The 27,249-nt window shown below is 42.5% G+C and overlaps 1 protein-coding gene across 1 annotated transcript in view; it reads right to left on the reverse strand.

Annotated features, from left to right (window-relative positions):
* Nucleotides 1–6,287: 6,287 nt before the first annotated feature.
* TMPRSS9 (transmembrane serine protease 9) overlaps nucleotides 6,288–27,249 on the reverse strand; it is a 485,595-nt gene continuing 464,633 nt past the window's right edge. The window contains exon 20 of the mRNA XM_069649605.1: nucleotides 6,288–6,682. Within this exon, the coding sequence (XP_069505706.1) occupies nucleotides 6,521–6,682 (162 nt within the window). The 3' untranslated portion in view covers nucleotides 6,288–6,520. The remainder of the gene's footprint in view (nucleotides 6,683–27,249) is intronic.

Here is a 27,249-nt window from a genome sequence, read left to right on the forward strand (position 1 = left end):
TGAAAGTCACCTTCGAATAAGACCTCTCCACGGGCAACCAAGAGGACTCATTCACCAACCTTGGCCAGGGCTCACATGACCATGAACATCAAAAGTGGGCCTGGATAGCAGGGGCCTTAGTGATCCAGACTCGAAGATAGCCATTCAGCTCTCTCAAATTGCCACTCCACATGGGGCCTACCCAAAAGATCCATTGCCAGTTCCAGGGTCACTAGTTATGGCGTACGAGAGGCTATCGCCATTTGACTGTCCCGAATGACGTGAATTTGGGAAAATTTGACATCTTATGTCTGCAAAAGACATGGCTCATAGACAAACCTTGTCTAGACAGCTATGAAGTTTTAATCTCTCCCGCACAGAAGGGTGTGAAGGGACGCCCAGTGTCGGGCCTAATAACCACAATAAGATCAGGAAGTGGAATACACTTTAAAAAACACTTCTCTCCAGTTTATTTTTGCAAGCATTGTTGATGCATTGGTACCATCCAGACTCTATAACCGAAGAAGGTGAAGGTGATTCTATGGTGATCATCAATACTTACTTGAGTCCCCATGACACGAGCAACAAACATTTTTTAACGATGGTAGAGAATGTTATTGACGTGGCTCAGATTGCTCACCAAGCTAAATACATACTCGTATGTGGTGACCTGAATGCTTCTGTGGGGGTGAAAACCCGTCAAATTAACCCATCAGCGTCAGAAGAGAGAGGCACCTTATGGTCAGCATTGATAGACTCCAGTGACCTTTTATAACCTCCATTCAACATTGGACCAAGAAAAGGCAAAAATACTGACATGGGAGTGAGATAAGTCAAACGCAACAATTGAGTTCATTTAGGTGTCCAGAGAATTCCTCCCTCTAATCACTAACTTCGAAGTAATAAGAACTAAACATAGTGACCACAACCTGCTGACCACATCATGTAAGACTTTGAGGGAGTCAAGACTAAAAATGATCACCCAAGTCGACGACTGAAATCAGGGACCTCGTCTAAGACTAACTGCAAATACAATCGAAAAACTGACCATGAAATATTCAGTGAACTGTGATCTGGGAAAGACAGAAACGGGCATCTCAGACTTTGATTACCAGCCCCTGCTGTCACCTCACTATCTAAAAAGTAAAAACTCAGGAAAACCCTTAAAACCTAATACACATATTTACGATAAGCTCCTGGTGGAAAAGAGAAGAAATTTGTGAAAAGCAAAGTGCCTAGCGGCCAAAAGTAAAACCAAAGAAAACATAGAAAAGGCCATATAAAAAATGGAGACTAGGCTACTGCCTAACCATGTATCAAGCTGACTGAACAAATGTTGCGTGTGGTTTATGGGCGAAAATCAAGTGACTTTTGGTCACTAGTGACAACCTCCGCAAATGATACTAACGACGCCCTGCAGAACAATACATGTTATATGCCCTGCAGAGAGCATACATGGGTGGATCACTTCAAAAAACGTTTTCAAAGTCTTGACGCAGCCAAAGACACCCATGGAATAAAGTCCTCAACAATCTGGGACGTCCCTTATGACGTTGAGACAATCTTGGGTAACATTTCCAAATTAAATTTGTCGAGGGCACCAGGCCCAGATGGCATTACTAACATCGATCTCAAAGAACATCCTAGAGAGTGGGGCAACTTCATCCATGAAGTATTTAAAAGATGCATACAATCAAGATCAATACCAAACTCTTGGAGGACGTCCACAGTAATTCTGATTTATAAAAAAAGGCCAGAATGGAAACGCAAAGAACTACCGTCCCATCGCCTTACTGGACGTCATCAGCAAGGTTTTCGGATCCAGAACATTGACTCTGTTTCAATCATGGGCAAGAGGGCTAGGCTCTGTGGACCCTTTCCAGGAGGGTTTTGTGAAGGGTGTGTGAACAACTGCAAACATCCTGCTGCTAAGCACTCTGAAGGGCAAGATCATGGAAGGAAGCCCCTAGGTGTTTATGGCTTTTATTGATCTGGTCCAGGCCTTTGACAAGGTCAATCGCAAAACACTGTGGGAAAAATGTATGGCCTGGCACTGCCCGAAAAAGATTATGGAACCTATACAATCCCTTTACACGCACACATCAATGAGAGTACGATTAAACCACTCGGGGCAACTATCAGCGGAAATTTTAACAGCAAGAGGGGTGAAGCAGGGATGTCTGCTCACTCTGGCTGTGTTCAATTAATATCTGGGCGACTTGCAGTACACAGAGCAGGCGGTCAGATCTTTCCCACCAACAATAGAAGGGGCTAAAATAACTCGTCTCCTTTATGCAGATGATCTGATTCTGTTAGATCAGACAGCAGTCGGCCTTCAGCAACAATTAAACAACTTGTCTGCCTACATAAAGAAAAATATTTTGGAGATCAATAAAGACAAAACAAAAATCATGTCTTTTGAAAGAACAACTAAGAGAATGGAGAGGCTGCAATGGAACCTAGAAGGTTTAAATAACTTGGAGTAGAACTGAATAACAGCCGCATTGAAACCGCAATGCAAGTTGTGCTCTTTGAGAATATAAATAAACTAACTGCACAAACTAAGGCAATAGACAGGAAATTTGGTCGCTTTTCCATCCTACCGATAATAAACCTCTATAAAGCAAAGGTTGTTCCGTCTTTATCATACAGGGTCGAGGCAATGCCAAGTATAACCGTGAAAATCTGGCTGAGGCTGGAGGGCTACTTCTGGTGCTGATTTCTGGGCCTTCCCACCTTAACCCCAATGGCCTCGATTCGTCGAGAACTGAGCCTGCTGTCATTACAGGCCACGATTGATCGGAACGGCCTAAAGCCGAATAGTAAGGTGCTACTTCCTACACATCCAAAAATCCTCAACATTATTCATAATGAACTTATGGGAAGAAGTAACAGAATGTTGGAAACCTGGTCAACCAGGAACAAAGGTATCCTTGAAGCGATCGGCATCACAGAAGAAGAACTCTGGCAAAACCCTACTAAAGTCAATAAAAAAAATGGAAGAATGGGACTGGTTACAGACACTTGAAGTGGCATCTAAAAACAAACTGACAGCTAACCTTCCGATAAATACTAAAAGGGTAAACCAACTCCCAGAATATATGAAAAGATTTCCCAACAGGACACTGCGGAATATTTTTCTGAGTATTCGCCTGAACCTGCTCAAAACCAACGAGATCCTGGCAATTAGAAGTTTGAAGACCTCAAATAAATGCTGGTACTGTGAAAAAAAAGGATCAGGTGGAAACAACGAGACACCTGCTACTATCCTGGCTGGGCACTGTTGAACTGAGAAACATTTACCTGGTGCACCATTTTTCCTATCGGCAGATTTATCAAGGAGTAGACTGGTGGACTTGTTTGACGAGTGGTGAGAAAACATCATTTGTGATTGCGGTGGCACTATTCTTCCAAAACATCAGTTTGTGATGTCGAAAGAAGCAAAACAGGAATAGTGACATGAAAGGAACTGTGAGATCTACACTTTACGTTGGTCACAACTAACAAGGTTTTGTGAAGGTACAGGAAGTAAAGACGATTAGTTAGAGTCTAATTAAATTTTATTAAAAATGGATGGAAACTTAATTCACATTTATCCTTATCTAAGGACTTGACAACGGAGAAGGAGATGTTTTAAGTTTCATTCTTGTAAAAATTGTAATCAATTAAATCAAGTAATTAAAAAAATATCACACAGATGTGGAAGAGAATGAAAGCCTTATCGTAGTAAGTCCAATCGTGTCTAGACAAAACCATCAAAGAGAATTGCTACTCCTTAAAACTGTCTCTCACTGCGCTGGTCAACAGCTCCCTCTTTTCAGATGATTTCCCCCAGCTATACTCATGGAGACCTTTTTTCAGTTCCCATAACATTTTTTGATTTTGATGCTGGCATCTCATCTACCTATTGTCGATTGAGAACATTGGCAAGATACACTGAACCCAGCAACTTCTAACATGACCATCAGTCCGGTTTCAGACCTTAAAAATGTACCAAGCCAGCCCTACTGTACATGAGGGATGAAATCCTGGAATCCCTTCATAAAAACGTTCAAGCACTCCTGATTCTCCTGGACCTTTTGGCAGCCTTTGATAGGGCAAAACACTCCACCTTGATCACACGCATACTCCTTTGGCTTCAAAGGTACAGCCCTCGAGTGTATCGCCACTTTTCAGACAGAGAATTGTGAATCTTTTCATGATCCTTCTGTTCTGAAACCACCATTCTTAACTGTGGAGTACCACAAGGATCTATTCTCACCCAGTGACTTTTTAATTCTTATATCCATCCTAGCTGGCATAATCTCCACTTTTTCCGCTACCTTAGGCCAGCAATGCTCAGATTGCCTTTAAATCTTTCTGGCTCTTTTTAGGGCTGTACCTCCAATTCTAATTTTAAGATTCAAGGCTGGGTGCTCAGCAACAAATGAGTTTCCTCACTGTATATTGTCCAATGCCTTCTTTTGATATGGCTGTACTGTTTGTTTAGAGAAATGTGGACTGCCAGCATATCTCCCCATGTAGAAGTTCAAAGCAGTAACTTTAGGATATGTCCGGGTCTTATTTGATGGGAGGATTGCCTTTGACTGAATGAGAGGACCATTAGCATTGCCCCAGGTTTGTTTTGGTGGATTGGCTTAGTTAGTCCAAAGCTCTGCCTTTTCATTCTCCATGCTCCCGCCCTCCCCCACCAACCACCACCAGGAACTTCACAAAGGCCCACTGGGTGAATGAGGCATGTCTACATTCTCACTAAAATGGAGTATCTCTCTACATGATTCACTGATCCAAGTCCAGACACAGATTTGACCTCCAGACTATTTTCGATACCCAACTGCAGGTCATTGAAGGTATCTACTATTTCAATACTTCCCATGACCTCACCCAGAAATGTCAGTCAATATTGGTGGTCTTATGCACCCATAGTGTCATTATGGACCTCATTACAAGTTTGCTGGTCCGGTAACAACGGTACCGTTAAGCTTGCCGGTACTGTTGTTATCGGACCGGCAAACTACGAGTTCTGCTCGCGGGTGCCTTCCCGCCCGCCAGGACTGACCTGCCAGGCAGACCGGCATCCGCGAGCAGGCCATGTCAGATGCACCGGCACCATTGAGAATGTTTACCATGTTTATGGGGTACCGGTGCATCCGGCCACCCCATTCCCATTGAACCCTATGGGGCTTAATGGGGATTCATTATTACCGGCACCTGGCAATGGGGAAATACAGGGTCCGCCAGGGCTGTAATGCCCCTGTATTTCCCCATTGCCAGGCGCCGGAATAATTTGCAAGTTTGGCGGCAGCCTGCCGATTTTACCGGCAAGGCTACTGCCAAACTTGTAATGAGGCCCTATGTCTTGTTTGAGAAAAGATAACATGTTTTGCTTTAGTGTTCAGAAGGGTGCCACAGCACAGTGTTTAACTCTAAATGTAAGCCACATATGGCTTCATGTATTACACTCTGCAGCTGAAGCTGACTGGTTCTTCATTGGGAAGCATATGACTGAGATGGAAAGGTGGCATTGATGGAAGTACATTATTCCTATTGGTGAGTCAGAGCAAACCCATTCAGAAATGCTGGTCCAGATACATTCGAACTATGTATTGCTGCACCTCTACTAACCACAGGACCAGTGGGTCACTGATGTAATGTATTGAGACCATATAAATGACTAGATTCAAACACATAAGTCTCCAATTTGATCGGAATCCATTTTCTCAATATAGACAATACAGCTGAGATGTCTAGATTATGTAATCTATGGGCAGATTCCAACATCAGTGACCACACAATGGGCCTATGGAAAGGACTGCTAGCAGGACAGCCAAAGTACATTTGAAGATTGTGATAAGCAGGGGCAAGTATTGGGCTAACCGGAAATTGAAATGTGAGGTGGAATAAACACAGGCTTGCAACAATAGCCTCTTCAGAGAGTTACAACATATATATATAAGCTACCACAATTCAAAACCCTAAGGCGTGACTATCGACCTCTCAGGTGTCCAAGGTTTAAAACGTAGCTTCTCTAGCGCCATTGAAGAACGCAAGTATTCCAGAGTGTTCTTTCAGAGGATCAGTGCCTGCTCTGCTTTCTACATTCATTGCTTATTTTACAAACCTACGGTAGTGTCTGGAGTTTATGGGGTGTGGGTGGTGATTTGAATATGTTTACACCCACATTTGGCATTGAACACAGCATGCACAATTATTACAAAGTGGGGCTTCAACTCCAGACATAACAGAATTGTATAAGTCACACGGTTGTCATTCAGATATATCATATTTATTTAAAGAAAATATCCTCTAAAACGGCACTGTTATTGAAAAATAAAAAAAGAACCGCTACTACTGCCATTGGTATTTGTACGGTTAAGTCTTATGCAGCATTAGACTGTGTATTGTTTGACAATTGTGGGTTATCTTCACCAATCGGACCTTTCCAGGAAATGTTCACAAATGGACTTGGATTGGGTCCATCTCGAAGAAATCCCCTATTTATGTGCAGTATTTCCTCTTCCCTGAGTGGAGCTTGGAACCATCACAGCCTTAGATTCTGTCCTATCCAGCTCCTGATGGCTGTGACACGTGTGTAGACTCCTGGAAAATAGGCTCTTGCACAGCCGTAACCCCAGCTTGTGATGCCAGCCAGAAACCACTTCCCTGAGGGCTCCCTGCAGGCCAGCGGTCCACCTGCATCCCCCTGGCAAGAAATCAAACAGAACAAGGATGTGAGAAACAAAAGTAAGTGTGCACGGATGCTCATCTTGCATAGACAATTATTTTGCAAACATTTTCTAATTGCATCTCTTAATTTTAGAGACCTACATGCATTTATTGTGAGGGATATTTGACTTTCCGTTAACGCATTGCCTGATGCACAGAAAGTGCAAAACACTCTGTGCCACCTAGTGGCTTGCCACAGGAATAGCATAGATCCAGATAATCCATATATATATATATATATATATATATATATATATATATATATATATATACATATACACACATATATATATATATATATATATATATATATATATAAAAAACAATAGATATGCCAAAAATAGTGCTCAGCCTACACGTAGCTGGTGCTAGGGACAGAAATCTTGGCCGGATTTCTAAATGTGTATAAAAACACATGTGTGAATGAAAGTTTGTAACATTTAAAAAAAAACCCAATCACATCATGCAGAAAAAGAGCCCTGCACACAAGACAAAACCGCTTGCTACAAAAAAAACGTATTTTATTGCATTATAAAGAATCTCGTGCAACCAACACTGCCTAATGGCTTAAAAGGGACAGACATAATAGCCATGCCTCCCTTGCTGACAATCAGGTTTAAAAAGAACACTCACCCCACCAGGGTGGAAACCGCCACGCGTTCCGCTTGATTAACAAGCTTCTTCAGGCTATTTACTTCCCAAATACGTGAGAACACATTACTTTTATAAACAGGAAACGGGTCAGCATCGGCATTAAGCTCCTCCCATATGCTTTTAAGTTCCCGATCATGTGATCGCAGAAGGTTATAATAGATGACTTACAAACTTGGCAGCCATATTTGAAAGAGTTCAAGATGTTTAAATTTCAATGGGCGCTAATCCCATATCAGCAAATGCTATGATGAAAAATAAATAAAAAGCGCGGGAGAAAGCGCATACCAGATGCCAAACCCTATTTCCTGACAAAACATTTAAAAACAACAATGATGTGTTACTGAGCGCCAGTGCGCTAAAATATCATTAAATGGTTTGGTCTCATACTACATGATGAAAACCACAAACCATTACACTCCATGGTATGGAGTGACCTCAATTGAAGCCAGAGAAAAATGCAGCGCCTTCATCTGTACTCTAATAGTTTTCAAAAAGCTCAATTGGTTTAGCCTCACATGTACAAAATACATGCCCAAGTAAATAGCAAGCCGGAAGGTGCGTCGTGCATATATAGCAGCAATGACTCCCCTCTTAGAGGACAAATACTCTTAATAAAGTGCCAGTGCATCATAATGGAGTCAAAACATGTCACAAAATACATGCCCAAGTAAACAACAGACCGGAAGGTGCATAATGCATATATAGCAGCAGTAACTCCCCTCTTAAAGGACAAATACTCTTGATAAAGTGCCAGTGCATCATTCTGGAATCAAGACATGTCATATAAACATATTTGGTAGTCTGGAGTCTGTTGTTTACTTGGGCATGTATTTTGTGAGGCTAAACCAATTGAGCTTTTTGAAAACTATTAGAGTACAGATGAAGGCGCTGCATTTTTCTCTGGCTTCAATTGAGGTCACTCCATACCATGGAGTGTAATGGTTTGTGGTTTTCATCATGTAGTATGAGACCAAACCATTTAATGATATTTTAGCGCACTGGCGCTCAGTAACACATCATTGTTGTTTTTAAATGTTTTGTCAGGAAATAGGGTTTGGCATCTGGTATGCGCTTTCTCCCGCGCTTTTTATTTATTTTTCATCATAGCATTTGCTGATATGGGATTAGCGCCCATTGAAATTTAAACATCTTGAACTCTTTCAAATATGGCTGCCAAGTTTGTAAGTCATCTATTATAACCTTCTGCGATCACATGATCGGGAACTTAAAAGCATATGGGAGGAGCTTAATGCCGATGCTGACCCGTTTCCTGTTTATAAAAGTAATGTGTTCTCACGTATTTGGGAAGTAAATAGCCTGAAGAAGCTTGTTAATCAAGCGGAACGCGTGGCGGTTTCCACCCTGGTGGGGTGAGTGTTCTTTTTAAACCTGATTGTCAGCAAGGGAGGCATGGCTATTATGTCTGTCCCTTTTAAGCCATTAGGCAGTGTTGGTTGCACGAGATTCTTTATAATGCAATAAAATACGTTTTTTTTGTAGCAAGCGGTTTTGTCTTGTGTGCAGGGCTCTTTTTCTGCATGATGTGATTGGTTTTTTTTTGAAATGTTACAAACTTTCATTCACACATGTGTTTTTATACATATATATATATATATATATATATATATATATATACATACACACACACACACCGACCACAATTGCCGCTGCTGAAACCTTGTTCTTTTGCTGTAGTATTGTTTTGATCAATTTTATATTTCTAAATACAAAAACAAACTAGGGCCTTGTAATACCAATAACTGTAGTAATAAGTAACAGAAATGAATACAATGGAACAATTAGTAGTATAATAAATAAACACGTTTCACTCAGATGATGCAAGAAAATATGACACTCTGTGCCTATTATAACTGTCATAGTAAATATGACATAATCATAGATGTGTATACAAATAGCTCATCCGCTCCTCTTGCTGACCCACTGCTGCTGAGCACTCTCCTACCGCCAAAAGGACCTACCTGCACCATCACTTCAGTTTGGACCTTCCCTGAGCTGCCACTGCCGAGGGGGACGCGTACTTCCTGCAACTTTGGACCTTCGTGCGGGCCGTGGGTCAAGCGCCTTTGTGGACAATCCTGGGCTCGAGGAGCACACCCACGGAGGTACAGAGACAGGGTTTGTTTGGGGATTAGTTACGACTCCCCCCTCCCCCCCTCCCCCGAGAGGGGTGGACCTGGGGACGGGCCACTTATTGAGTGCCAGAGTGGGTGGAGACGTAATTGATTGTGCTTGTTTGGCGGCTGGGGTTGAGCGGGTTACAGGCAGAGGGAAGAGCAAGTGGGCAGCATTCTGAAGACCTGCTGTCTAGGCTATGTACCGAGGACGCAGTTGCAGCAGAGATTTTGGGAACCCTGCGCGGTGGTATTTTTCTCATGTTCGGTGCAGGCGATGGGCGGGACAAAGGGGAGCTTCTCAGTGACTGGAGCAACGCTCTGGAGATGGTTCAGCTGGCGCAGGGCTATCTGTTACAGCTTGCTTAGGCTCTGCTGGACACGCTCTCTGCACGGCCTGAGCTACTCATAAGGGAGGAATGAAACAAGAGAGAGAGTAGGAGCGGGGCAACTGGGGGAATTAAGACAAGTGATTGGTATGGTGGCCCTGTTTGCTTTACTTTTGGAGTTACTTTTGGGGTTCAGAAAACTACTCAAAACTTGGCACTTTGCTCCAGATTCAGGAGGAAACATCTAGGAAGCAAGGACCCAAAGGGAAATGTGAATACCCCGGAAGGAAACCATAACCCTAACCTGGTTATCAAAGCGGAGGTGGGTGCGCACCGCCCACCCAGGTCCACACGGTGCCAATCCTAAAGGATACTTGGATAGGATTGACCAGCCCTCTGACCAAAACATTACCAACCGCAGGGCAACTAGCAGAAACTAGCTAGATACACAAACCACTAGGGCCACACAAAGAAGGCTCCCACTCCGCAACATGCCTGCCAACTAGGCGGACAAACTACAGTACCAAACACAGAGGATAACAATAGAGGTTAGGTGCAGAAACGTAAAGACAAAGTGGTAAGAAATCGACAAATACTAAAAAGATAAAAAATAAAAAAACATTATAACAGTACATTATAAATTCAACTTTGCGCATACTCACCATGCAGAAACTCGCACAACCACCTCTCTGCACAGCAATCCGCATGCACTTCACCACAACAGACTAACAACACCTAACCCGACACAACAGGACATGAGAATTTGGCATCGACCCGAAAACCACACTTCAGCTCAGCGAATGGTGCAAACCGAACTGAAGCGGCCAACAGGATATCACAACTCTCACTTTCCTATTCCCACTACACCCTACTAACCCCTCCTTCCCCATTCACACTTTCCTTTTCAGATCCACCATAGCGCCTGGGGACTGCAGCAGTGGTGACGGTGCGCGGTACAAATATCTTTAATAATAACAAATCTATATATAAATATAAATTTATGTATCAAAATCTAATCTTCAAAATTTACAGTGAAACGAATATTGGGGGAGGGGGATTAAAAAACAGTTTCAAACTCAATCTATGGTGTAGGCTTTCTGTTAATATTTAGAAGATCTGTTGCAGTACCCATTCTGGTAAAACATGTTCATGATTGTCAGACATGCACTGATAATAGTGGATATGTTAGAGGCTATACATTTGATGGTGTAGATATCAAGAAATAAAATAGTTTCTTTTGTATATCAGCGATATTACAGTATAGATCCATTGACTTGAGAATATTGTTTTAAGCTTGGGTTTCCTTAACTGATAGAATGTAACAGCTACTTTTCTATACTTCTTTGCAAAATGGTTACATGTGGTTATATGCAATTAAAACATGTTTTAAATAACCACCATTTGTCATTGTCATAGAGTCTACCCTTAAATAATTTCAGGCATCTTAAAAGATGCTCGAAGAAAGAATGTGTTCCATAGATATAAAGATACAGGAAGAAAATCTGAATTCTTAACCTTTTTGCCCCCTATCCGTTTGCTTAAGACTTATTTGAAATTTAGTATTCCAATTGTGTTGAGTACTTATTTATTTATTTATTTATTACGCGCCGAAGCTCGCAAGCATCAGGGCGCGACAAAAAGACTCCGGGACCAGAGATTCACGGGACAACACAAAAGAAAGGAGAGGGGAAGCAAAAGTAGCGACCCGATGTGATGTAGTAGATTAGTATATGTTTCCTCATTGGTAGGATCCATTGTTATACACCCATTACACCATATGACTGGACACATTAAAAACCTTGAGAGACCGTTCCACATCCACAAACTATGATGGAGAAATAGAAATGTTTAACGTGTTGTGTATACATGACAATATACCACTTATAATAATGGTCTTGATCTAATCAAAGACGTGGCGGGTTGGGGGGGGCGGGGCGGTATGAGGGCAATCTGCTTGTCTTGGAAGCAAAACCATACTGAGCAGCATGCGTTCGATACCTGGTTCTGTGCTTAGAGGCTGGACTCCAGCATGAAGCGTGATAGAAAAGCCCAAGTTATGTATTATTTTTTGTTTAAAGATCACATTTATGATGTAAATGTTGCTGTGAAAGAAATGACATATGTAATTTCGATTCAAATATCCAATTGTAAACCTAGGATTGTGCCATAACAAAATATTGTAGTAAATGTAATGACAACTATTTTAGATAAGAGCATCTTTAGTGATCTTTATAGCGGGATATAATAATGATGATGTGGTGCTAGTTAAGATTGTGACCCACCTGAGTCCAGGCAGTAGCAAAACAGGATTGTGCAAACACCGAATGCTGCTCCTCAGCCTTGTGCAGCTTTGTTCATGCACAACCTGTACGATTGTGCAAAGCATCAGTGTGTAGAATTCAGACCACCAACACCACCTATGCAAAGGGATGAGCAGAAAAAGCAACCCCTTAAGCCACCATGAAAATTGAAAGTGTGGATTTGTTTTCCAACCTTGTCAAAGAGGTCTTCACCTGTGTTGGAGGTAGCCTCTGACCAGCTTCGGTACCGCATCTTTTTGGTCCCATATGATGTGGCACCATGCATAGGACTGGGATGAATGCACAACATCACAAGTGCATCCCTCTCACCAGCAGCCAATCCCCATCGCTCCTGAAAATATTGCTGCAGTGCCAACATTGCCCCAGACAGTGGGCCCCAGCTCTGCTTCTCAAGGTGACCCCTTTGTACCAGGCCAGTGTGATCAAGTTATTTGGGTGTGAACAAACCTATCACGTCTCATGACAGTGAGCTTGCTCATGGCTAACTGGTCCTAATGTTAAGTGGGCCACTTGTCATATTCTTTTACCAAAAGCCCTGGTTTCCACAGGTTCATGAATAAAGTCGATCATCTCTGGGACATTTCCAGACAGTGTTTCTTTTCACACAAGGCTGTGCCAGAGTTGTATGGTGTGGTACTTATAGTAGTGGGGCAGGCACTAGATTAGGAACAATACATCCTTGTCACCCATGATATTTGGATGAATGGGCAGAACATTGTCCACATGGCTGTGACCTCACACTTGGTGGCCTTGCTCTCCCTTACCAGCCAGTAGAGGGTCCTGAAATAATCCTAGAGGCGGAAAGTGCATTCATTTGGCACTTGGTCACTTTATGTATGCAAGTATTTAAAAAGGCACACATTGCCACATATATAATATTACACACTTCAAACAATTCAACAGTTCCACATTAATAAAACTTTTTTTGATAAAAAAGAGACAAAAAACCATGAAAAAAACACGGGGTGTAAGCAACACGAAATGTAGATATTATTTGAAAAACACGTTGTTTGCAACAAAATCCCACAGTCAGTATAAATGGGTATTTCCAATGACTGTCGACATGTTTCGGCCATATTTTGCTTCAGACGCTATCTCTAGTGTCTTAGCTTCTTTCTTTAAATCGGCCATCTTCAGGACAATTTCTTCACAAAAAGTCAACAAGGACTTAGTACCCCAAGGGTTGATCGACAAGACCAATCTGTTTCTAGTTTATAAGGTGTATACAAGGTTCCAGCATTGTTAGGTGCATGTCTCATAATTTTCAGGCACGGCTGGGTTGTTCCGCTTCGTCACCCATTTTATATATGCATGTAGACAGGTAAGGCGTACGTGTCTGCAGTTCCCCTATTTGCATTTACGATATTCTCGAATTCTGGAAATGCGACGTAGGTCGCACAATCAAGAGTTGATTGAAGCAGTGTGCAACGCTGGTGTCGTACACACGCCGGTCAATGTTCCCTTGCAATCTCAGTAAATGCAGGGGAATCCTTCAACACGGGCCGCGATCCTGTGCGAACACATACTCCAGCAACGACAGTCAAGGAAAGAAAAGTGCTGCCAGGGGCAACATCCAATACTGCTCTCGATTTAACTGTCCCTCCTCTCTTATTACTTCTATTAGGTAATTGTTTTGAAGTCTGCTACATGTCACAGTTGTTTGATATCCAGCCATTAGGTGAACTATCGTAATTATGCCTGGTGCTTTGCCCTCTTCAAGCAAAGTCGAATCTGGGTGTTTTGCATTTGCTATTGTGTATTTAAAAACTAGGCTATTTCCCTCTTTCTTGGAAAGTTGAATCTGTGTGTCTTTGCATTGCAGTGTAGGTCTGTGCTGTTTCTTCTCTCTCTTCCTCTCATACATTTCCCCCTTCCTTTCTCCATGAACCCCTCTTTGGTGCTCTGTCCCGCCCATCTTCTCTAACTGTTTCTCTATTACCTAGCCTATCCCTCTCACTAAGTCTGGGAGAAAGAAATTCAAGAAGGATATCCTGCTCTCCAACACAGTCCCTTCCCATCGCTAATACCTAGATCAGTGCTACCTCCAGACAGACTCACCCCAACATCATTTTTGTCGTTCCCTCTGGACCCCACATATGGTCACAGTTCTCTCTTCTTTTTCCTACTCAGCCATTAATGGTGGCACAAGATAGGAGGTCTTCTTGGCCTCCTTCCTGTCCTCCAAAACCATCATTAATGTCTATCTAAATGGCACCGTCTTGGTCCAGGGCACTCAGCCCAACCTCCTCCTCCATGATAGGAGATGGATTTCTGAACTCTGACCTGGTGGGCAGAGGTTCAGAAGGCCTGCCTAGTTTCATGGAACAAGGTAACCTTCTGGACAAGCCAGACCAGCCAGACCAATCACGGTAGCATTGGGGGCAGTCAAGACTAGGTCTCAGGAGGGGTGAGGGTGATCAAAAGCCTACAATGAGCATACACAGCAAGCGTTACCACAAATTACTCTACCAGGTGTATATTAAAAATATATATACATTTATTAAAGGCCTTTTAAATAAAACACAAAGTAAATATTCAGCAGTAATAACAAAACCAACACAACACTAATCTAGCAAACATGTTTACATTAACCAATGGCCAACAGGGATGGTACAGTTCCACAACCTGTAAAGAAAGGGGCTATACAGTGTGAAGATCTCCGTGGCAGTCCTTCACAATTCATACATTAACTTGAGAGGCAGTCCAGTCCCTAATAAGAGTGGAACCTTAAGCTCAAAAGAACTTTTGGTGCTGGTGCACGCGAACGTGCTGTTAAGCCAAAATGGGGTCTCTTTCAGGGGCTGTAGCAACTCAGGAAGGTGGGTGAAGCAGTGAAGAATAAGTTTCCACTATTCAAGCAGGATCTCTGAAAAGGGCAGAGCAGGCCACAAGATTTGGGACTAGCTCAGTAGCACAGGCTACCTCAATAAGGAAGAGTGGCCCTAAGGGGACACTTGTGCGTAAAAATGGATGGATGCGCCAGGGGCCTCCAGCAAGGGTTGCAAGTACGCACTGACCCTCAGCGCACACTGGACCAAACTTTGGCAGTCCGGTCCACTTCGGTCACATGTTCAAATACTGCAATTGCACGGCCGTGCGGCTGTCAGAGGCTGCGTTCCAGGGATGATTCTGTGGCAGGATAGTGGTGATTTCTCCACTCCTGATGAAAGGATCAGGCCAGTTCCGCTGCAGCAACACTGAGGGCAGAGAGGGGGGCGGGGGCACATCAGCAAAGCACCCACGAATTTCGTCACCACAGCTGGGCGACACTGTGACTGTGTATGCTCGGGTTCAGGCATACTCTCCTAATTCCAGACCTCGGAATGCTAGGTGTACGAAACTTGGTGGGAGAGCGCCTTATAGCCAGAACCTAGTCTCAAAAGGCTCAAATAAAGTAAAAACTAGAGACATCAGTGGTTCCAGGGCAAAGGTTCCGTATGAGCTGGTCAGTTCACTGGGCGGTCCAGGAATCCCTTCTAAAGAGGCTCGTTTTCAGGTTCAGTTGGAGGTGCAGAGAATAGCTGGTCCCACTATTACAATGGGTCGAAGCGCCCTTGCAGGCCTTCTAGGTTCGATCCAAAACAGGGTGTTCGACGTGACAACACCAGGCTCAGGGTGCTAAACATTCCACGGTCACCAGCGGTTCCACGGATCTGCTTCATTCATTCAGTATACTTGGCTCCTATACTAAGGTCGGTATGAACTCAGAAGATCGACTTGGAATGGGTGTATGATGCCTCCTCTTATCCAAAATATCCTTTGTGCCAAAACGAAGAGAAACCAATAGGAGATCTGCTCACATGCAGCCATCCCAGATGTGGACCAATCACGGACCACAGTGGTCTCGGACATCCCAGCACACAAGACATCCTGGCACCCAGATGTGTATTGGAACGGTTACCAGACATTTGGTTGAAAAAAATTGGTCAACTGGACAAATGGTCAAACCAAATGGTCGAATTTTTTAAATTTTTTTTATTTTCACCCCTTTTTTGTTTTTTTTTGGGGGGTCCCCCCCGACCCCTTTTTTTTCTAAAAAACCCTTTTTTTTTAAAACGAAAACCCGAAAATATATATATAAATAATAAAAAAAAAATGCGACCATTTGGTTTTCGACCAAATTGCGTCGACCAAATGTCTGGACACCTATTGGAACTAGATTGCTCCAGCCCACATCCTGGAGGCAGTGTGCAGTTATATTTTCGAATGTAATATTTTCTAAAGTCAAAATGTCAAAAATATTATTTCTAAAATAATAATGTCGAATAAACAATAAATCGAATTTTTTCAAAATAATTCTACATACAAGGTAAGTGTTGTAGTATATGCTATATTTTATTAAACAGTAAAATTTGTATATAGTTAATTGTAAATTTTAAATCAATACTTTGCTTAAATATTTTTATTAAACAATACATTTTTTATCTATAATAAATATTTCAGTAAAACGTAAATATTTTATTAAATAATATTTCTTTTTGTGATTTGCAACTTGGAATAAACTATATCTATTATCACCACTAGATGGTGTTATTGTATAAGAAATTGTAATGTATGTTTTGTTGATATTTCTTAAAGTATTTGACGTAACGGTACGTTAGCTTTACGTTGACGTAAGCGCCATTTTTAAAGTCCATTTCTTAGCCGCTTTCGTTCCGGTCGGGTCTCCGCGCTCCGGGTTCTTGGAATTTTTTCTTTTTGGATGTTTTTTTCATGGATTTCCTGGACCTGATGGATTTTTTTTTATTTCATATGGATTTTTCCTTTGGATCGTGGATTGGAATATGGATTTTGACCCTTTTTTTTGCTGGAACTGGCTTTTCGTCCCTGGATTGGGATATGGATTTTGTTTTTTTTTTTCTTTCTGGATTTTACTTTTCAAGCATGGATTCTGATTTTTTTTTTCATTGGATTCCACTTTTCTGTCTGTGGATTGGGATATGGATTTAGTTTTTTTTCTTGGCTGGATTACATTTTTCAAGCATGGTTCTGAACATGGATTTTGTTTTTTAATTTGGTTGGTTTTTAATTTTGGCTGTTTGGAATCGCTGGGCACGTTGGATTGGCATCATTGGTTACTTTAGATTTGCTATGGTGGATTGTGGATTCTTCAAACCGTGAGTATTTTAACATTTTAAATTATATGCAATTGAGTCTAAGTAGTTGTGTTTTTCTTCTTGTTCACATTGTTTCACTATTGTTGAATTTTTTTGTGGACGGTGAGACGGTTCAGCGGGGGTGCTTGGGGGGGGGGGTGTTGGGGGACCCCCTCCCATAACAATGTTACTGTTTTGGACATTTTACATTAACATTTTAGCATTGCATTTTTGAAAAAAAAAATCATTTTTTTTCTCGAATAAATGACTTTATTGTATGTATGTAATTTCGACATATTTACATTCGACATTATTTTTTAGACATTTTTGTTTTTCGGCATTTTCTTTCGATATTATCACTATAAACCCCTGGAGGCACACATACAAGGTATGCAGAAGCCCACAAATGCTTCGGTTTGTGCGGGGGTCTGCATGACCAAATAAATAATTTCCCGGGTCTGTTCGACCTGGGGAAGGCAAAGCGACAGAACGAAGGACCTCGTGGCAAGGCCATTTTAGGCACTGGCCACTGTCCTGGACCAAATGCAGTAAACACGGTATAGAACCTTAAAAATAGTTGAAAACACATGAAAAGTAACAGCTGCCACCAGCTCTGTACAAGACACACTTGTACATTCACTGAAAAATCCTTTGAGGGTGTCTAGGGCCTTAAAAATTGAAAAGGGGACCCCAGCGCACACTACTCTAAGGTACTTTGTGACCTGATAAAATGTTGCTAAGAAATAGCAACAAAGTGAAAGACTAAGGGAAACAAAGACTCCCAGTACTGTCTATCTTAAGGGCATGTCAGTTTCCACATAACAAAATTAGCAAAATCCCAGCGAGTACAGCAGAAGGCTGGGCTCCACTGGCAAAAGCCAGGCTAGGGTGGTCAGACAACAGCAAAAAGTTGGGGGGGGAGGAACACAACTGAAGGGAAAGTTGCACATAAATGGAAATCTTTCCTAACACTCGCCCCTCCCAGACCAAGGACAGAGGGAACTAATCCACCCCTGGATGAGCGCCTTGTTCAGGTTGGTTAAACATTCTGAACAACCCTTCAGCATTGCTATGTTGGACACCTGGCCTATGCTCAATGGTAAAGTCAAACCGTTGCAGGTTTATGGACCACCTGAGCACCTTAGGATTCTCTCCCTTCCTGTTCATAAGCCACTTTAAGGGCTTACGGTCAGTTTGCACAATGAAGTGGGTTGCATAGAGGTAGGGCCTCAGCTTCCTTAGGGCCCACACAACAGAGAAACATTCTTTCTCTACTGTGAACCATCTGAGCTCTCTGTCCTTAAGCTTGTGACTTATGAATCCAATTGGGTGGTCCTTGCCTTTGTACAGCACCTATCCCATTGTCAGAGGAATCTGCACAATAATAGGTCTTTTGTAATCGGGGGCCCTGAGAACAGGGGCTTGGTACAAGGAGTCTTTTAAGCCATTGAAGGCCTTCCGACACTCCTCAGACCAAGGGGTCTTCTTGGGTTTCTTAGGAGTTATGAGAGCAGTCAGAGGGGCAGCTATGGTGCCATAGCCTGCCATGAAGAAGGCTCTCACCTGGGTTTGTGTAGTGGGGGTAGGCCAGTCTTGTACTTTACTGGGTAGAGGCTGAACCGTGACCAATCGGGCACTTGCTGGCCTTTATGGTCAAGTGGGCCTTTTGAAGAGGTGTTTCACATGATCCTGCCAGGAGGCATGGAAAACTGCTATATCATCCAGATATGCAAGACAGAATTAATCCAACCCATTAAGGACATGATTCACAAGCCTCTGAAAAGTGGCAGGTGCATTCTTCAATCCAAATGGAATTATCCTGAATTGGTAAATGCCTTCTGGAGTTGAGAATGCTGTATTCTCCTTTGCATGTTCTGCTAGGCTGTTTGCCAATACCATGCAGTGAGGTCAAATGTGCTGAGGTACTTGGAGGCACGCAAGGTATCCACCAGCTTATCTGTTCTAGGCAAGGGGAGTGCATCTGTCTTTGTGACATCACTCAGAGCCCTGTAATCCACACAGAACCTCAGCTCAGAGGAACCTGCTTTTGGAACCAGAACCACATGACTGGAAAAAGGACTACTAGAGGGTTCAATCAACCCAAGATCTAACATCTGAAGCCAACAGCAGTGCAGCTATTTCAACAATTGTGATGAAAGCCTTCAGTGTATTTACATGGAACATTTTTGGAGCTTGTCCAGCCCTTCCAAGGTCCACTAAGTAGTTAACCCCTAATAGGCGGAGTGGGTGCAGAGTATTTGGCGGCGGCTTGGTAGTGGACTGCTGTGCGATTTGCAGTCTTTTTTTCAGTGACTTTGCAAGGAGACGGACTTTCATCCATAAACCCACTTCTCCCAGCAGAGCGGCTGCGGAGTGGATGCAGAGTATTTGGTGCCCATTGCTCCCCATAAGCCCTAGGTTTTCTGGGGGCGAACTGTCGTGAACGCCAAATGAATTGTGGATTTGGAAAGCCAGTGCCTCAGGCACCAGTGGAGCTACCGACCATTTGACAGCCACGCACATTCTGCAAAGTGGCCCTTGTGTGCTGACTGAAGATCTAGCCGAGAGGACTTCTCTATGTAATACCTCATCTAATGCGTCCCCAGTAAGATGGATGGGAAATGAGCATGGTTTGGAAGGCGGATTTCAATCCCCTAGTTCGCGGAACCTACAAAGGGGCGCAATCCAGTGTGGCATTGCAACCCTTTTCAGGAGAACTTGTGCATTCTGTTCTATTGACTCAATCAGTGACCCAGTGGCCACTGCTAGAACAAGAGGAAGGGGGGGAAGTCTCACTGGTAGAGCACCCTGCTCCATCCAGGTCAAGCCCTCTTGTAGCAGTGCGGCCCTGTAACATCTTTCCTCCAGACTTGGAATCTAGCCTTAGTGCTGAGGTAAGGGAGGCAAGTCCAACGTGCCTTTCAGCAGCCTCTGCTCATCAGCTGCCCATGTCTGTCGCTACTTCCCCTTTTGATCTGACAAATGGGGAGAATGAACTAAGGAAAATAACAACACCAGTGAAACCGCACAGAGAAAAAAGAATAATGGAGGCCAGTCCACCTAATCTTCTCTTTAACCAGCCGGCCGCCCTCTCCGATTAGCTGAATGTAGTGATGGATCTGGACAAGGAACAAAGATTTTGTCACCCAATGGAAGTTGCTCGGTTTTCACTAGATGCAAGAATAATAAAAGAACAAGCACCCATGCCGGTCGGTGGCTTAGTGCCATTGGAATTGCTACAAATAACTTTGCCACGCTTAAAATGGAAATGGTCTGGTCCTATAAGGATGGAAAAATCCTCCCTTCTAGGCCCCAAAACCAGCATCTCGGACCTTTACCATCTAATCAAGTTATCTACTCACCACGGCCATTACCAAACAATCCCGGATTTCAAAGGTCAGCTGCGCAATTTTCATCTGAAGGCACCATAAATGATCTGACTGATGAGGAATTACTTGAAGGCACAGGGCTCGCCAGATCATGCCTGCTGCCTGAAGTGCGCAAAATGGTTCTGCCTATTAGCGATATGTCAACAAATGTCTATCTAAATATCAACAGACAAATTAATAAACGACAAAGGTTGCTATCGGATACTCGGCTTTCGGATTGTACAAATGATGAGCTGATCAGCTGCCGCTCAAATTCACGATTTAAAATCCCCGGGACAAGGCCGGATCAAGAAATTCATACTAATAATTGGCAAGACCCAAGAAGGAGTAGGACAGTGGAGCAGGTCTACGACACATAGCTTATGAGCTCCCAAGTTAGAACCGCAAATAAGTTAAGCATAGCCAAGACTTATAAGTAAGCCTTCCCTCTTTAGTCAAACATTTTCTGACCATCTACCACCTCTCTTGGCAGACTGACGAGAGGAAAGGAGGAATTCCATTTCCACCAGCATTCCCATAATGCAACGAGAAGGAATAGCTCAGCATCTCGATCTGATTCATTGAATATGGTGCCTTCATCTTCTCGAAGTGCTCAGCCAGCTATACATACAAGCACTAGTCCATTTACCAAAGACCCTATTCATTCTACTTCCAGGCACTCTGAAAAAATTCCTCTAGATCTTCTAAATATGACTTGTTGGCCCAAATGTCAATGATCACCATTCCAATGGCCCCTTTCATGCAACTCTCAGGACATACCTGACACCTAGGTGAATCACACCACTCTCTTAGCCATGCATCACTCCAAAATGATTTTTGTAGAAGGATATATTACGGCCCTGAAGCACCATGAGGGCGGTGAAAGGCCGATTTTGGAGGTATCTCAGAAGGAGCAGAACGACTGCGACTGCAGGAAGATACTACATCCTGAGATGGGAACCAAGGACGCTGATCCATCTGAAATCCTCTCAACACCAACTGAAGACCATAGCCAACATGCCAACACCGTCCTGATGGCTGAAACCAGTTCTAAAGAACAAGAGGACAGGGACGCTCTACTTAACCTTGACTACTACGGCCTTGGACCATCCAACGACCCTTCCAGTATTAAGAATAAGGAGCTCTAGTACCACGGAGCAAGACCATCAAAACACCCAAAAATAGTTCTCAATACCCGTCGACAGACGCATGGCCATGAGAAAGGTGAAGAAGTTAAAATCTACCCGCTTTTTGGATCCAAATTGAAAATTGCACAACCTATGATGCAGAAAACTACTGCACATCCACGGGGCAAGGATTCATGCACCTTTTTTAAGAAACCTTCTCTACCAACAGAAACTGGTAAAATTCAGGAAATGTCCACTAACAGAAATGCAGAGAAACAAATACAATTTAAAAAAAAAAGAAGAATTCGAAGATGAACTGACTGATAATACAACACAGGAGGCGCCAAACTCTCTTCTCGATCTCTGTCTATTTTATTAAATCAAGTTAGAATGATATTCCGCCACAATTGGATAATCATCCAGAGAAGGAGATAGGGTGTGTCATGGCGCCTTCACACTCTTGTCAAAATGAAGTAGAAGACGAAAATAAGATGGATCTATCCACCACCTCAGAAGAGGAGCAGCCTTTTCTAACATTGGCAGAAAAGAGAGAGTGTCTGATTGCACGTGCAAATGATCAAGCCACCAAAAATGGCCTCCAAAGTCATCTCTTTAAAGAAAAAAGATCTACTGTGGTGTCAGTGAGGAGTCGGAGTGCTCCGTCCGTGGGTACTATCGAGGTTACAGAACGAGAGATCATCAATGGCCCCCCTTCAGGCTTCGCTCCTAGAAGAGAACTAAGTAAATCAACTTGGCAATTTACAGAGCCAAGACCCTGGGCCAATTCTAGATCTAAACCTTCACATAATCATTTTAAATCTGAAAACTCTACTATTGTCCCGTATGCCACTAAAGACTACTCTTGTTCCTTGAGACTGGAAAGAGTGGTCAAGGATCAAGATCATCTTATTTTAAATAGGCACAATGTGGTAAAATGATGTCACTATATTCCATAATTGAGACAAATTACCAGCAAAAATTTTACCTTGGTTGAATTCCGAAGAGAGAAGCGGTTGGACTTTGTATATTTCCATTGGAACTCCTTCATAGTAAAACAAATACTACAAACTGCTGTACCAAGTTTCTTAATAATGGGATTTGACTTAACGGCTCTCGCAGAAAAGCCTGCATTATGCAAAAAACCTGAAGGAGGGAGAATACCTAAAACAGTTTGTGACCAGGGTATTAACTGTAATAAGTCAGTAAGATCTCGGCAAACTGAGCAACAACCTAGCGAACCGTCTAGATTTATGCACAACATTTTTTTAAGGAAAGACATTGTAACAAACACTTGCGAGCAAGAACTGTTACCTTTGACCACGATTTTGGACTATGACAGAGTAAGAGGTCTCTGCAACAAATTCACTCCTCAAAGAAGTGGATGGACGAACTGTCCTGGTCTTGGTTGCCAGCTTTATTAGTTCTGACCCAAAAACAATAACCATTATCAGGAAGATGCTGCATGTCTAATCTGGTAACCCTCTTATCATGGAACACACAAGGGTTTGTGCACCTTTTGGAGGAGGGAGTAGTCATCTTGGATGACTAGGATTTTATTTGTTTTCAAGAAACATGGTTATTGGTGGAACCTTCTCCTGATGGTTTCTCTTCATTCTTAAATCCGGCCATCCAAAGGTCCACAGAAAGACCGCACGCTGGCCCACTAATCCTAGTCAATAATAAAATCAAACTATGAGATAATTAAATATGCCATGATTGTCCCTTTTCTCCAATACCTAATCCTGAGAAGGGTTAGTGGTTCCGGCCCATCTCGTCATAATTAATATCTATTGAAGTGTCCGAAATATTACCCCAAAATAAATGCGGGACCATCTGGCAAAACCCATTGACAAAGTTTACACCTGGACTAATTCTACTATCATTTTTTGTGGAGACCTCAATGCCACCTATCCATCAATGAAGAATTTGCAGGAAGTCAACAATGCAGAATTCACCTTTGGCTACCCAGAAAAGATTAATCTGTGGCTAGAGTTGATGCTAAACTGTGATCTGCATGTAACAAATGGATGCTTTGAAAGAAACTTGAAGAAACACCCTACGTGGAAGAGAGGGGCGTCAAGGTCAGTTATCAACAACATTTTTATCTCACCAAATCTAACTATGAATGTTAAATTCCTGGAAGTCCTGACCTCATCAAGAAGTGACCATACTTGGCTTAAATTATCATGGTATGATGAGGTTTATAGATCCAAACCTATAACAACCACCCGGATTGAAGTGACTAAAAATGGCTACCGCTTGAAAATGAATAAGCAGTAACACAAACTTTAAGGTCCCTATCGGATAAGATGAATGAGAAGAACACACTCAACACACAGAGCCTAGTGGATTATACTTCTATCCTAATGTTATACCGTGCTAAAAATAAATGGCAAGATAAAGAAAATCCACGTCCCCATTGCTATGATGCTTCTTTGGTCAAGAAAAGAACTGAGAAATCTCTTGTGACAGCAAAAAACAAAATTTCCATCAGTCACCAGGGACACGGAAATCAGACGGTGTAAATCCAACTATAAATCCTGGTATATTAGCCATAGATGCATCTTGTACCAGAAAGACGCGGAACTTATGCTGCGTTCTCTGATTAACAAATCCTCAGCAGAAACCTGGTCCCTTATAAGGGCATTGAATCCGACTAAAAAATCACTGTAGGCAAATTGTGTATATGAAGCAGTGCGGGCTATGTTTTCTGGTTCCTTGTATGCATCCATGGGCGGGAAAAAAAAGCAACGCAAATGGTAAAAACATCTTTTCCTTGGACCTTTCCTTATGATCATGATGATTTGGTTACTCTAATTAAAGGTTTGGGTCCTTCGCGAGTGCCAGTTCCTGACAGTCTATCGAACAGTACACTAAAAGAAAATCCTGTCCAATGGGCTTCTATACTGGACCTAGTGCTTAAAAACATTCTGACCAAAACCATACAACTATCCTGGTAGACAGCACACATTATACCTATGTTCAAAAGTGGTTGCCACTCAGACCCAAACAACAATAGGACTATTGCGCTACTAGACTTGTGGGGAAAATATATGCAACCCTGCTTCTGAAAAGGCTATCAAGGTGGACTCAGAAAAATGGCTTGAATGATCGTTTTCAGGCAGGCTTTGTCAAAGGCCTCGGCACAGCGCCTCCTGTTTTCTTGATCAACCTACTGAAGAGCAAAACCATTGAGAATAACACCAAACACCATCTGGCGTTTGTGGATTTTACCAAGGCATTTGACAGCTTGAACAGACAACGTCTATGGGATAAATTGGCAGAGAAACAGTGTCCGCCCGACCTACTTGATCAAATACATGGTCTGTATAAAAACATGAACATACAAATTCGCCTATGTATGAAAGATGACTTAAATGAAGAAATCCCAACGCATCATGGAGTCAAGCAGGGATGTGCTTTGGTAACTGCCATCTACAACTTTTACATCGCTGATCTGGAGGAATTTATGGAAGCCTGTAGTTTTCCACCCAAATTTGGAGACATGAGAATAACCCATCTTCTATACGCTGATGATTTAGTATTATTAGATCATACTGCAGTAGGGCTCCAAATACAATTAAATTGTCTACAAGAATATGCAGAGGCAAACCATCTGGCAATAAATATCAGCAAAACCAAGATCATCATGCTGAAAAAAGGCTACATGTCGATGATAGAAATCGGTAAAATGGTTCCTTAATCATCTAGAAATAGACCAGGTTAAGTGCTTTCAATATCTGGGGATCGGGATTACAAGAAGTCTATAAGATTCTGATTCTTTCTTATATCAAAATTAGAACACTGATATACTTGCTTCTCAGGTGAGCATACTGAAGAAAAAAATACTGTAAATTCACACTTAAACCAATTATAGACTTCTATGTTGCAAAAGTTGTGCCGGTGCTAACTTATGGTGCTGAGTCCTTGGCTGACCTACCTGCTAACCTGTGGGTGCGCATGGAAGGGTTCTTCTGGAAGAAAGTGCTTGCGCTCCCCCAATCAATCCCCATCCAGGTCACCAGGAAAGAACTGGGATTGTGCTCTCTCAAATGTTCAGATGACAGTAATTTATCAAGCCTGCTCCGAAAATGCACCTGCTCTAATTCGCCATATATGATAAAAGGGATCAGTAAGGAGATCTGGAAGGACTCCAATAAATACCTAAGTACATGGGGGAGTAAATGCACCAACCTTCTGAAAGAAATGAGATGCTAGATGGAAGACCTTTTGACTAACCCAGGTAGGGTGAAAAAAAGTATTCGAATGCGATTGTATCCATACTATGGATAAAGTCACTAAACTAAACTTGCACATACAAATGGCCACAGAAACAAGGAAACAAGGTGAGATCCAACCCTACCTCCTGAAATGCCCAAACCCAAAAATACAGATAGCCTTCATGAGGATCCGATTTAACTTATGCAGATATAATGAAATCATTGCAGTCCGATCCCAAGCAGATATAAGCAATTCCGGATGTAGGTTTTGTAAAAGAGCTGAACTCAAAGAAACCCTTTGTTATCTATTTACTATTTGTCCATCATTTACTTTGAAGCATATGGAATACTTTGGCCATTTTGTGGGGAAGTTTAGAACTCTATCATCAGAAGACTGGTGGCATTTATTAATAGGAGGAACTCAAATGCCTTTACTAATTGCAACAGTTCAGTTTTACTGGAACATATTGGAGCCACTGCTGTAAAAGACACAGAACTTAAAAGATGGATTAATGCAAAGGATTAAATATAGCCATAAATATTAATTGAACTTAAGAAATAATTGGCTACGTATGCCTAAAGGTATTAAGGTTGTTTTGCTAAAATGTTTAATGTAAACATAAATATGCAAATAAATAAATGACTCCACTACTGAGTAAGTGCCTGACCATTTATCCTGTAAAGCTCTTGGCCTTATAGGGTTCATGATCAGGACTTCCTGGCCTGGTGTGAAGTTGACAAGGCAAGCTTTCTGGTCATACCAGTGTTTCACCAGAGCTTGCCTAGCCTTCAACTCCTCACTAGCTTGATCCATTAGGCGTACCATTCTTTTTCTTAGACCTAGCACATAGTCTACTACATTGGTAGTTATAGGGGGAGTAGGCATGTCCCACCCCTCCTTCACTATAGTTAAGGGCACCCTTACAGGGTGACCAAAAAGAATCTCAAATGGGCTGAAGCCAACCCCCCCTTGAGGTACCTCTCTATAGGCAAACAAGCATGGACAAAGGAGATCCCATTTTCTCCTCTGGGGCTCTTGCAGAGCACCAATCATGCCTTTGAGGGTTCTATTAAACCTCTCAACTAAGCCATTGGTTTGAGGATGATATGCTGAGGAAAACCTATAAGTAACCCAACACACCTTCCACATGGCTTGCATGTACTTGGACTTGAAGTTGCTGCCCCTATCAGCCACAACTTCTTTAGGGAAGCCAACCCTAGTGAAAATACCAAGTAAGGTTTTCACAACTGACTTGGCAGTTAACATTTTTAATGGGATGCCTCAGGATACCTGGTG

Source organism: Ambystoma mexicanum, chromosome 1p (genome assembly GCF_040938575.1).
Source record: "Ambystoma mexicanum isolate Mex_15411 chromosome 1p, UKY_AmexF1_1, whole genome shotgun sequence".
Taxonomy (NCBI): Eukaryota; Metazoa; Chordata; class Amphibia; order Caudata; family Ambystomatidae; genus Ambystoma; species Ambystoma mexicanum.